Genomic DNA, 12570 nt, shown 5'->3' with positions numbered 1-12570 from the left:
GAATTGAATTTTTATATGCTCAATCTTCTTAGAAGATATATTACTTTTGTAATAGAGCTCCTAAGTATAAAACTATATTGATTTTTTGAAACCTTAACTTCTAACCTTAATGCTAGTTCCACTATCTTTTACCGCAGTTCCATTCCATGAGTCATAACGTAATTGTAGAGTAATTAGTACAATTGTAAATATATTTTTTATTTTTGTTTATAGGTATTAAAGTGTTTCCTTTATTCGTTTGACATTTTCTTGATTTTTATAATTGTGTTAAGTAAATTAGTTAACATATAATTTCGTATCATCTAGGCATTTCCAAACTTCGATGTCTTCATAATTAATAATCTTAGGTACCAAGTCCATTAGCTTCCGATGTCTTCATGATTCTAAGCCTGTTCACTGTGATGAGAAACATCCTATATACAAACCAACAAACATATGTTTACCATCAAAATTTCCAAAGACAATATTGTCTTTTCCAACGTCATAGGCCTCTACCTGTCCAAAGTACCTAGGAACTTGAATGAAATAGGCCTTAAAAGCATGGTCCAAAATGTTTAATATTATGTTACTAGTAGTGCAGCTACTGCTCCTACACCTTAAAATGTTGCTCGAAATAGACCAGCTAGTCTTCCACAAGGCTAGTCTTGTCATTTGATGGGATGCCATTTAGGGCTTAGTAGTGCATATACAAACATTAGTCATAAATATGTGCATATACACACACAAAGACTCATTCACAAAAACATATATACATAAGTATAAATATATTGCACTAGTATAATCATTTAAAATAAAATGAAAGGTGCATACTCCCAAGGAACATCTCGTACGAGCATCAAGTCCCCCTCCTTATCTTCATAAGTGAGCACAAATTCGGATGATCCATTTAAAAGCTTGGTGGCCTTTCTTGATTACTCACTCTCTACACTCGAACCTAGTTATACAATCATAATTACATTTTAAAACTAGAAAGGAATTATCTATGCAACTCATTACTGTCCTAGTCCTACTAATTTGACCTTGATTATTAAAATGTTTATGTTATCTTAAACCACTTGGTTCTAAAAGTTAGTTGTTAGATTGAGGTGCAATAATTATTTAACAATAGTTTCACATCAAAACATTTAAGATCGAATTTATAGAAAATAAGTAAATTATACATTACTGATAAAAAATATAAAAAAGAAAGATTACACTCACGAATGGAAGTGATGCCTGTGGTTGGATTAGAGAACACGGCCTCCCGTGCTTGGGCTAAAGTCTCATATATAGAAGAAGCATTTAGATCCACTTTCCTCCCTATTGACAATCCATCCATGTTAACCTTAACAAACCCAAGATGTCCTTTTTCCATAGCAACAGTATTGTTCTTATTGCTACCATTGTACACTTTTTTCTTTGAAGTTTGCTTCAATATATCATCCTCGCATGTCTCATCTTCTTTAGAGGTCAGAGTCTTTACCTGGTTAGCCAAGTTGTTCATCCTACAAGCCATATAGGCGGTTTCCTTACCTGGTTAGCCAAGCAAGCTGTTCATCCTATAAGCCATATAGGCGGTCATCCCACAACCTGACTGCTCCCAAAGAACAAAATTAATTATAGTAATGACTAATGAGTAATATATTAGTTGACACATGAAGAGAGAAAATAATAGAGGCAGCCATGATCCCAATCCTTTAACAATCCAAATTAATGGAGGCATATCCCAATCTTTTAGTTATCCTCATGATCAACATTTTATTCTCTACTCTTCATCATTCCAATTTTCTCAGTAATTTAAAAAAAAAAACGATTAACCCTTAACAGAAGAAAATTGAAACACCCATATCAGTAAAATAAAAATGATGTTAGAATTTATAGGGAAAATGGTGGAACAGAAACAGAGAGAGAAAGGATAATAAAGGAGCAAGCACAAAATACGAAATGTCAGAAATGCGGAAATTAAAATTTGAACTCCATCAAAAGGAACAGTATGATAAATTGATGGATCATCGACTCTCTTTGTGCAGAGATAGTGACAACAAATGGAAAATGTTAATATTTAAATATTTCCTACTCAATAAAATATATAAAGATTTCCCTATTTAATTAAATATAATTAGTGTATATTTATAGTGTATGACTGTTAAATTAATTTTTTTTGATAAAAAATATTTTTAACTAAATTACAAACTGTAAATTCTTATAAGCGAAAATTTAAATTAATAATTGATTCTTCACTCAAATAATTCAGAAAACAATTTAATTACTTGGTGCCAAGAAAATCTCGCTACTCAAAGTAGCGAGATTTAAATGCCAAACCCATTCTCGTAAAGACGCGTGACAACCAAATCTCACTACTCTAAGTAGTTAGATTACGTCAAAATTATTTCGAAAAATATTTTCCGGAAAGAGGTATTATTTAATATATATATTTTTAAAAAAGTTAATTTGGGGAAAAAACTCTATAAATTTGATCTAGTGAATAGTGGTTGACACAAACATCACAAATAAATAAAAATTTGGGAACTATCACACATCACATTGCATGGGTCTTTACTAATACCTAAAAATAGTGGGAAGTAGGAAATTCACATGGTAGTGGGTGGCACGTTTGGCAATACAATTGGAAAGACAAAGCGGTCTGATCCGGTCAGGCTCTGCCGGAGGCCTATTCGTCTATTCGTAAAAGAATTCCAGTCTTCCCCGCCCAGCAAGCAAAGAGGACCCTTTCTCCAGCTCCAATTAAGCTCTACTGCGGACGCGAACACACGGAAAAGAAGGGAGGGAGGGAGACGGAGAGAAATTTCGAATGCGATGATTCTATTGCAGTCTTCTTCGAGATTTCTCTTGCAGATCTTGCTAAATCGGATTCAGAAGTGAGTTTTATTCTGTTCATTTCTTTCGTTTTGTTTTCCTCCATTCCTTTCTTCTGGATTTCATCTCACATATCCACCTGCTTTCCTTTTCCTTCGATCATTTGGCTTATTTTATTTCTTTCCTTTCTTTCTTCATCTGCTATCATCTGTATGTAGCTTTAAGAAGTGTTCGTCTCTTAAATAATCACCACAGTGAGTACGATGACGATGATATTATTGGTTTAAGCATAAGCTTTTATCGTTTTTATTCACGCCCTTTTTGATTTTTTGCTCCTGCCTCCCTCTTGCTGTGCCTGAATGCATCTTCAGATTAGCTTATTTTGGAGTTTCTTTCCATTAGGAGCTGTTTTTGTTTGGGAATAGTTCTTTATTATTATTTCTTTCTGGTTCGTTTTTCATTTTGAACGAGGCTGGGAAGGGAAAAGGAGGGTGCACAAACGCCTCCCTTCTCCTCCGATCCCCACAAATTGCTTCCTCAAATTTCGTTTTTTGGGATGGGAACGTAATAGGCTCTGTAAAACGTCCAAGCAAGGGGAGGGTAACTACTAACAACTAACAACTAACAACCCGCCTTTACTTCCCCTCCCCTACCAATCCTTCACGTTGTTTCTCCTCCAATTCAGAACATAGCTTATTTGATAAAGGCTTCATCGGCAGCTTTGCTCCACTTCTTTCAAAGTTCATTTAAAAATTTATACAGGAGCTTTCTGTTAAATATAGAATTAAGTTCACGTTACAGTGGTTGAGAAATTATATGTTATTGGTTCCCTGTTGCTCAAATAAATTCATCCCTTAGGAAAAGTAATGTTACTAATCTTGTGCTGGCAATGTTAAAAGAATAATTGACTAGGTGTGGTGCGCTGGTTTTAGGAATTGGACAAGTTTAGATGCTTAGATGGGTTAAGCTGGCTTCAAAGTTCACCATTCAATGCCCCTGGCACTTGAATTCACTTGTTTCTAACTTGATTTGATTAGTTGCTAATATGGTTGGATATTGCTGAATGGTAATGCATCGATAACACATCTTTAAATGCTTTCTCCTCAAATTGGGTTTGGGAGGGAAAGATAATAGATTCTATAATTTTTTTCTTGCTCCTTCCTTCTTGTCTACGTAGGCAAAACAAAAGGAGGGTAATTTTCCCATATTTACCTTCCCAAGCTACATAAAGCATCCACAGGGAAGGTAATCATCCCAACTCTACTTGCCCACACTTCCATTACCCTCCAAACTCCCAAGCATAACCTTTTCTGTTAAAAAAGCTCCATCCACACTTTGCTTTACTTACTTTTCATGTCTACTTAAAAATTTCTTGAGTTCTGTAATAAATAGCAGTCGCATATTACAATGTTGGATGAGTCATGTGTTGTTTTGTTGTCTTTTTGTTAAATAAGTTTGTTCCTACATGAAAAATAATGTTACTAATCTTGTATTTGCAAGTTTAGCAAGTAGTTGACTAGGTATGTTGCGCTAGTTCTTAGCATTGGTCAAGGATGATGGGTTAGGTTAGCTTCATAATTCAAAATTCAATTCCTCTTGCACGTTAATTCACTTGTTTCTGACTTGAATGATTAGTTGCTAGTCCTGTGAGGATTTCCAAACGTTAATGCATAGAAAAACACAAATTTAAATTCTGTCATTATTAATAACCATGGTTTGGAATCTTGGGAATTTTTTCCCTTTTCTTTTTGGTTTTTAATTCATCATCACTATGAAGGAGTTCGATGTCCAAAGTTGAAGTATTGAGCTAATAACTTGATAATTGATGAGTTATTGATCAATTTACTTCTTCCGGTTCTTTTGATGAAGAATGCCATTGACATTCCCTTTTTTCTTTTCATTAAGTTGTGTATGTTAATATAATTGATAGGCATTGAAGGAAATTTACTAGTGGCTTGGATTTCTTGAACTAGTGCCAATCAAGAGCACTAGTATGCCTTTTTTTTTTTGATAAGAAAAGAAAGATTATATGAAGAGAAATGATATAGACAAAAAAAAAAAGTCCACACTTGAGAATCAAAAACTAAAAAGAAAGAAATAAAATATAATCTACTCAATAAAATCAAGTAAAAATTCAATATATCACAATTCTCCAATAATTTTGAATATAACTTAAAGGAAGTCCTGCAAAAGCATGAACTATTGAACCCAAAGCGAGTAATAGTGTTATGAGCCAAGCTTGTTTAGGGCATCATGCTTGCTTGTGACTGCTTGTAATGCCTTAGTGAAAAAAAGGGGAAGAGTACTCATGCTAAAGTGAAGAAGTGACTCAACATGAAGTTGGACAAAGACTTGGGACACATAAAAGTGGTTAACTTTGCAATGCAACGTGCATTGAGAGTGGCCAAGCAAGTGAATATAAAGCTTGGTCGGCAGGACATGTGCATGTTGCTACGAATATGATGGACGATTTCTAGGGAATATTTGGAATGGAATTCTTAAGGGACACTAGGGTGGTACCAATGCTGTTCGCTATTTTCTTTGCCTGATGGATGCAAGTGGGTGCATACATGGTGCAAGATCTGGCGAAAGGGAGATGATGAGAAGTTCTTCCTTGCCATGCAACTCAAGAAGGCTTGAGAAGGGGAGAATAGACTTAACTTGCTTTGTGGGTTGTATATGAAGATGTAGGACAAGAGCTAATACCTATTGTCATTGAAGTTGTGTTCTAGGAATACCAAGTTGTGATATTAGATAAGCTACTGTACAATTTTCCTTCAAGACGATGTGTGGAGCATGAGATTGAGTTATTATTAGCATGAAGCCCTATGCTAAAGGGTCACATATTGGATGACACATTAGAGTTTAGGAATTACCAATTTAATTTGATGTGTTATTTGATGCAATTTTGCAACCTTAATTTAATTTTCTGTTTATGTCAAGTGTTGTTATTTGTGGGTGCTATGGGTATTTTGGTAATTTCAAAAATTTTGGGTTTATTTTGGGCAAATTAGTTTTGGGGGGTCATTTTTGTAATATTTTGAAGTATTGTTGTGGTGGTAGTTATTTGGTGGGGCTTTAGAAGATAAGTGGTTTTTAGAGGGGTTTATGTGCAAATAAGAGTTGGCTTCTTTTGGAAGCTTTATGCCTAGTAGAAATGTCTTCAACCACTTTTCTAGGAGATCTTTTGGCATTTATCTTTGAGAAGATTTCTCTTGAGTGCTCAAGCCCAGACCAACTAGGGTTTGATGATTTGGAGGTTGGGGTTTTGAGGATTCAACCCTGTGGTGCCTAACAATCCCTCCATTTGCTAAAGGTGCAATAGGCTAGTAGAAAGTTGCTGTTGCTATTGCTGTTTTGAAACAATGCCGAACCCAAAACAAGTACTAATATGAGGATTAACTCGTTGTTTGTGCCTAGAAATAGCCTTATTTTTTGTTTTACCTAGAAACAACCGTAATCTCTTTATGATTTTGGAGGATTAAGTAGTTATTTGAATCAAGAAAGGTTGTTAAAACACTGTTATGAAATCTCAGTCTTTATTTGTGAATTTCTTTTGTTATTCCTACATCTATTTTTATCATTATTGGAAGCGAGTAAGGCCTTAGAGAGCACCGATCGAAGCACTGGTGTTGTTTTAAAGGAAAAATGACAAAAGTATGTGAATGTGCATGGAGTACCCCATGCTCAATAGAGTGACACTGTGCAACAAATATCCTGTTCCAATTGTTGATTTGTTTGATGAGTTAAGTCATGCCAACTACTTCATCGAACTAAACTTGCAATTAGGCTACTATCATGCGAGGAATCGAGGATAGCTAAAGGTGACAACTTAAGTCATGCCAAGTATTTCATCACACTAAAAACTTGTGATTAGGCTACTATCATGCGAGGATTGCTGAAGGTGATAAATTAAGTCATGCCAAGTACTTCATCAAATTAAACTTGCGATTAGGCTACTATACGTGAGGATAGCTGAAGGTGATAAGTCGAAGAGTACTTGGGTAATGTGGGAGGGGCTTATGAATTCTTTTTGTTGGCCTTCGAGAATGCACTAATGACTTATGCATGCTGATGAATCATATGTTCCTTGACTACCTGAACACAATTGTTGTGATATACCTTGATGACATTTTAGAAGAACATCGAGAGCATTTGCCAAAATTGTTTGATAGAATGAAGGAGAATAACCTATATGTGAAGATAGAGAAATACTTAGAACAATATTAAATTCCTTGGTCATGTGATTGAAAAAGGTCGTATTCAAATGGATATGGAGGATGTGAGGGCTAGTGAAGATTGGAAGATCTCAATGATAGTTGAGGAGCTACATCCCTTTCGTAGACTCACCAACTACTGTTGTAAGGTTATTAAGGGGTGTACTTGAGGAGGATTGCTCTGTTAACTAAATTGTCAGAGAAGGGTTGTAGGTGGATCCAACAACTTGAAGGAAGCTTTGATGAGGGACTGAATACTTGCTCTTCCAAACATCTTGAAGCCCTTTGAGGTACAGATAGATGCATTTGACTATGCCTTGCTGTAGTCTCGTTATAAGATGGGCATCTTGTTGTGTAAGATCGTCATAAGCTTAGTAAAGTTGAGCAGAAGTACACAACTTAAAAGAAAAGAGATGCAAGTAGTGATTCATTGTTTTTTAATGTGGTGGCATTACTTGCTTGGGTCTAAATTCATGGTGAAAATGGATGTCGGTTGTCAGCCATTTCTTTTAATTTTAAGCCTATGATATCTCCTAAGTAGTGTCATTGGTAAGAATTCCATTGGAGTTTGATTTTTTCTTCGAGCACAAGGTGGGATGAACAAACTAGGCTGCAGACTTGCAGATGCATTAACTAGAAAGACTAAAATGGCAACTAACTTGACAGTAAGTAAAGTTACCACAACAACATTGGAGTCTATTAAGGAGAACCTTGTCAAAGATCAAGTTGCCGTGAACCTTGTGAAGTTGGTGTAAGAAGACAACAAGTGTTAGTTTTGATTAGAGGATGGTTTACTGTGGAAACATGGTAACTGGCTCCTTGTTCCTTGAGTTGGTGATGCAAGGAAGACATTATTGCAGAACAACATGTGGATAGGCTACCCAGGATGGCTTGGACCTTGGCGTTGCTAAGTAGAGGTAGTACTTGGCTACACATGTGAGATGAGGTGGTTGATTTTACCTGCGTCTATCTCACTTGCCAGGAGAGGCTGTTGGAGCCTCCTTAAGTACCAACAAGACCGTGGGAGAGTGTCTCACTTGACTTCATGGCCAAGTAGCCTAGAATCGGGGACATTGGGTCTATATTTGTGGTTATAAACATGTTTTTGAACTTAGATATTTTCATACCAGCATCAAGTATTGCTCAACAAGAGACATCATAATTGTTCTTCAAGCATATGGTGAAGTATTGGGGTGTTCTCAAAGATATCATTAGTTACCAAGACAACACTCACGGGGTACTTTTGGTTAGAACTTTTTAGAATCCTTGGTTCACAACTTGGCATCTCTTCGAACTGTCACCCATGATGGTGAGAGATTCAATTGGGTACTAGAGGAGTACTTGTGCCATTCTATTGCTGAGAAGATGCGAGTGCAACTAATCAACGTGACTCAAATCTATTTCAATGCCTAAAAGAGATAAAAACAAGTAAGACTCTGCGAGCTTGTTACAAGCTTTACCTTAGTTGACCAATAGTACAATGTACATCTTCATCAAAGAATGGATATAGAACATGGAGATTGCCCAAGCCTACATGGAGAAAGCTCCTAACTGGATGTGGAAATGTGCATACTAGAGGAGAAGACAGTTTTACTTCGATGTGGGTGACTTGGTGCTTGTTTAGTTCTATTCATAATATATCAAGTCACCATGGGGTCGAGATTGGATACAACTTCGCAAATATGAAGGTCTAGTCCCAATCTTGGCCAAACTTTAGGAAAGCCTGTTACAAGGTTGATTTTGTGGTTTGGATGAAGGGGAACCCTATGTTTTCCTCAATCCATTCATTGTCGACATTAAAGTTCCGATGTGTAGTTAATTGACTAGCACACCATTGAAGACATCACAAACTGATAGACAAGAAGTTGAATAAATCCTTTGAGTTCACATCATCAAGGCGATAAAGACACAAATTCTTAATGAAGTGGAAGGGTCTTGGATATGAATAAATTAACAAAATTCAGTAGAAGACGTGCAACCAATTGTGGACAAAGTTATTCATGTCCAAGACCCTTCCACTTCACTAAGAATTCATGTCAAAGTTGAAGAGTGCCTAGTGTTAAGAGTCTACAATGAGATTGACTGCATTATGTGGGGTGAGAATGTCACGAGTCAAGCTTTTTTAGGGTATTATGCGTGCTTTTGACCACTTGCCTTGTGTACATTGGATGCAACGATCATGTAAATATTAGTGTAGGTTTTATTCCTTTGGAAGAGTAATGCCTTATTAAGAACTCCCTTGTTGACATTGACATTTCTTGGTGCATGAGTGAGAATGGCATAGAAAACTCTTTAGGAGAGGGAGGGTGAGTGTTCATCATTCAATGCAAAACTGACTAGCTATTGTAAAATGTGTTTAGCCTGCTTGCCTGCCTCGCTGAACACACATTGCTTGCGGAGATGTGATTGTAGACACCTAGTTTTGTTCAGGTTTGATTTGAATAAACTGCAAAATTTCTCAATTCATTGGAAGATAAAAGGTATTAATTGCTCATGAAGCAATTAATTAAGATCCCTTCACATTTCTCTCAGTCATTACTTGTGCAATTCAACATTGAGATTCTTAATTTCACTTTTTTGGGTTTAAGGACTTTAACCTTGTTAAATAGGGGGTTATCCTTAATTTAATTAAGGATTTTCCCTTAGGATAAGGTGAGACTTGCTTCCAAACATCCTTATAGGACAAGGAAGGTATTTCCTTGTCCTTACAGGGTGTTTTTGGAAAGTAGGGGTCTAGGGCAAAACCCTTGCTTCCCTTGCTCTATAAAAAGGAAGTAAGGCTTAAGAATGAGGGGACATGTTTTATCAAGGAGGCTCAAGAGAAGGTGGCTACACATGCTCAATTGCACTTGGAGGATACACGTTCAATTGAAAGAGATGGGAACCAAGGGACACAACACACATACGTTCAATTCAAGGAGGCTGCACACTTAGAATTTCAAGAAGACACACGTTGAATTTTGTTGGAGAAGACATCCAATTCAAGGATTCACAAGGGTGAGAGAGCACATGTTCAAGAAACTTGGTTGAGAAATTAATGAGGAGTTAAACGTTGACAAAAGAAGAGAATCTATTTTCACTTCGGATTCATAGCATTGGGTTTTCTATTTTTATTCAAACTCCTTGAGAAAATAAGGTATGAGTCCTAACCTAGCTCTCTCATATTCTTATAAATCTCCATGAGTAGAAGAAGACAAAGGTTGAGCATGCTGTATTCTTGAGTATGATAGGTGGTAGTATTAAGTTATGATTCTTTCGAAGTATGCGTTAAATTTAAAAAATCTTGATTCTCTGATTGGTAAGGTTGTGTTTTCTGAAATCTTGATTCCGGGATCGTTAAAGTTGTGAGTTTTGTTGCATGCATGTTTGCATTCAGTCATGATTTTCATCCCAAGCTCATGTTAAGGTTGAGAAGCCCTTTTGTCCTGAATGCGCTTTGTTTAGGCTTTAATATTTGCTAAAAAATGTATGTTGAGTGCTTTTTGTTTTGAGGATCTTTGAGACAAAAGAATAAGGTAGGTTGATAGAATGCAGTGAGCTCTTTCAAGTTTCAGCTCCGCTGCCTAGCACCCCCATTAACGCATGTGAGAGAGAGAGGAAGTGAAGGACTTCATATCCACCACTATAAGAAGAAGAAGAAGAGGAAGATCTCACTTGTAGCTGATGACCATGGTCCTGGCGATGGTGATAGTGGATGGGTGACGATGGCTTGAGAAGATCAGGAAGCTGCAGCATGCCGGGTAGGAGCCTTTATCAGGCGACTTCAGTGCTCAGGCGAACCAGCAGTAGCCCATGACAGCAAGTAACGACAGCAAAGGTGACCAGTAGAGGCAAAGGTTTGGCAGTGGCCCCAGCCCGGTACTGGGCGAGGCTAGGGTTTTGCAGGAAACCCTAGCAAGGAAGAAGGGTATCTACAGTATTCGGATGTGATGTTCATGTGATAACATGGTTTTAAATCGCGGTCGTGGTTAACATCACGTAACGGTCATGGGTGTTTTGGGATGCGGTACAAGTGAATGTTACGTAAGGGGAAGTGGTTGCAGCGATTGTGAATTTTTTTCATGCATGCACAACCATGCCAAAATTAAAGAATAAGCTTTAGAATCCTTTAAAACATGATTTTTAATGAATTTTGACTGCTTTCATTCAACTAACCTACACTTTTTAATATGCAACATGATTTTATATTAATTTTAGTGTGCTGTTTACAGGAAAAGTCTTACTTTTTATACTTTACAGTTTACACTACTTTCATGATTAAAAAATTTAGAAATGTAATTGAAAATGAAAACCAATTAAGTGGAGACATAAAACGAGTCAATATACAATTATACATATACATGAAATTAATTAGCATTAGTATGTGAAATAGTTACATTTAATAGTTACATATAATTTTATATTTTCTTGAAATTTAATTATTAAATTTAATTATTAAAAATAACAATAAGTCAATAAATAAAAATTTAGGACATTAGGGGTTTGGCAATTTAGGCTCATTAAGCAATTTAAGAACAAATAAATAGTAGTTTCATTGTAAATTTAATACTTAGTAATTACTAGTTGCATATCTTCTGGTATTTTCTGATAATTTTAACTGTTAAACTCCAATATTCAAAATATCAGTTACTAAGCATAGCAATTTAGGCCATCAGGGATTAGGCAATTTAGGCCCATTAAGCCAATTAATCAATTAATCTATAAGCGTATCAAATTAGCAATTAAAAGTATGAGTAACTAAGTACTAAGTAGTAAGTGGAAATAATTAAGCTATAGACATTGCATAAGCTTACGCTATAAGTTGCAAATCAATAATCAAGCACTTAAGCTATAAGCATTGTTTAAGCTTAAGTCATAAATGGCAAATTAATTAGTTAAGCTCATAAGCTGCTTAATTTGCTTTAGCGAAAAAAGAAAAAGATTGGGGTGGGATAAATTGTACATGCTGACAGTAGGCAAACCCATGAACAGAAGTTGGGACTCAGGAGCTCACGAACATGAAGTGCCTCCCACCCTCGAACCCTCTTTGGATCTACCCAAATCCCAAGTTTCTAGCTTGATTTCTTACTTATATCTACCCAAATCACTTCTAGACAGCAACAAATTTCTTCCCAAATGGACAAAATTTCAGACAAAGAGAAGGGCATGCTGTAGATCACCTTCAGATGCAATTTCAGGCATAAATATCTGTTTTGGCAGCCGTAGATTTCTAGATCTAACCTTGATGACCTTGGGGAGAGGGAGAAAAACTGAACTCAGAAAAATCAGGAACAAATGAGGTATTTTTCAGTATATAGGGCTGTCGGCAGGGGACGATGGTGTAATGGGTGTAGCGGGGTGTAATGGCCCTTAACGGAAGCATAATGCTTGTTACGGCCTCTTATGGAAGCACAATGGCCATTACGACTGATTTTTTCCCTCATCGCTATAGCAGTGCATATCAGTGTCAGGGCCTTTGGAATTCAGTTACTTAATGGCTGTTATGTAGCTTAACGGCCATTATTTAAAACCTTGCGTGATAACTTAAGCAAGTAGTCCAGTCGACCGGTCCATGTGA

The 12570-nt window shown here is 36.4% G+C and overlaps 1 protein-coding gene across 2 annotated transcripts in view; it reads left to right on the top strand.

Annotated features, from left to right (window-relative positions):
• The first annotated feature begins 2522 nt into the window (after nucleotides 1–2522).
• The window catches only part of LOC131160297 (actin-related protein 2/3 complex subunit 2A), a 50308-nt gene continuing 40260 nt past the window's right edge, over nucleotides 2523–12570 (top strand). The window contains exon 1 of one of the 2 annotated variants that reach the window (XM_058115792.1): nucleotides 2523–2858. In XM_058115792.1, the coding sequence (XP_057971775.1) occupies nucleotides 2575–2858 (284 nt within the window). In that variant the 5' untranslated portion in view covers nucleotides 2523–2574. The remainder of the gene's footprint in view (nucleotides 2859–12570) is intronic. The other variant, XM_058115791.1, reaches the window with a different exon arrangement.

The sequence above is a fragment of the Malania oleifera genome, chromosome 7 (assembly GCF_029873635.1).
Source record: "Malania oleifera isolate guangnan ecotype guangnan chromosome 7, ASM2987363v1, whole genome shotgun sequence".
Lineage (NCBI taxonomy): Eukaryota > Viridiplantae > Streptophyta > Magnoliopsida > Santalales > Ximeniaceae > Malania > Malania oleifera.
Note: the sequence above shows the minus strand (reverse complement) of the source record. Positions and strands in the feature narration are given on the sequence as shown.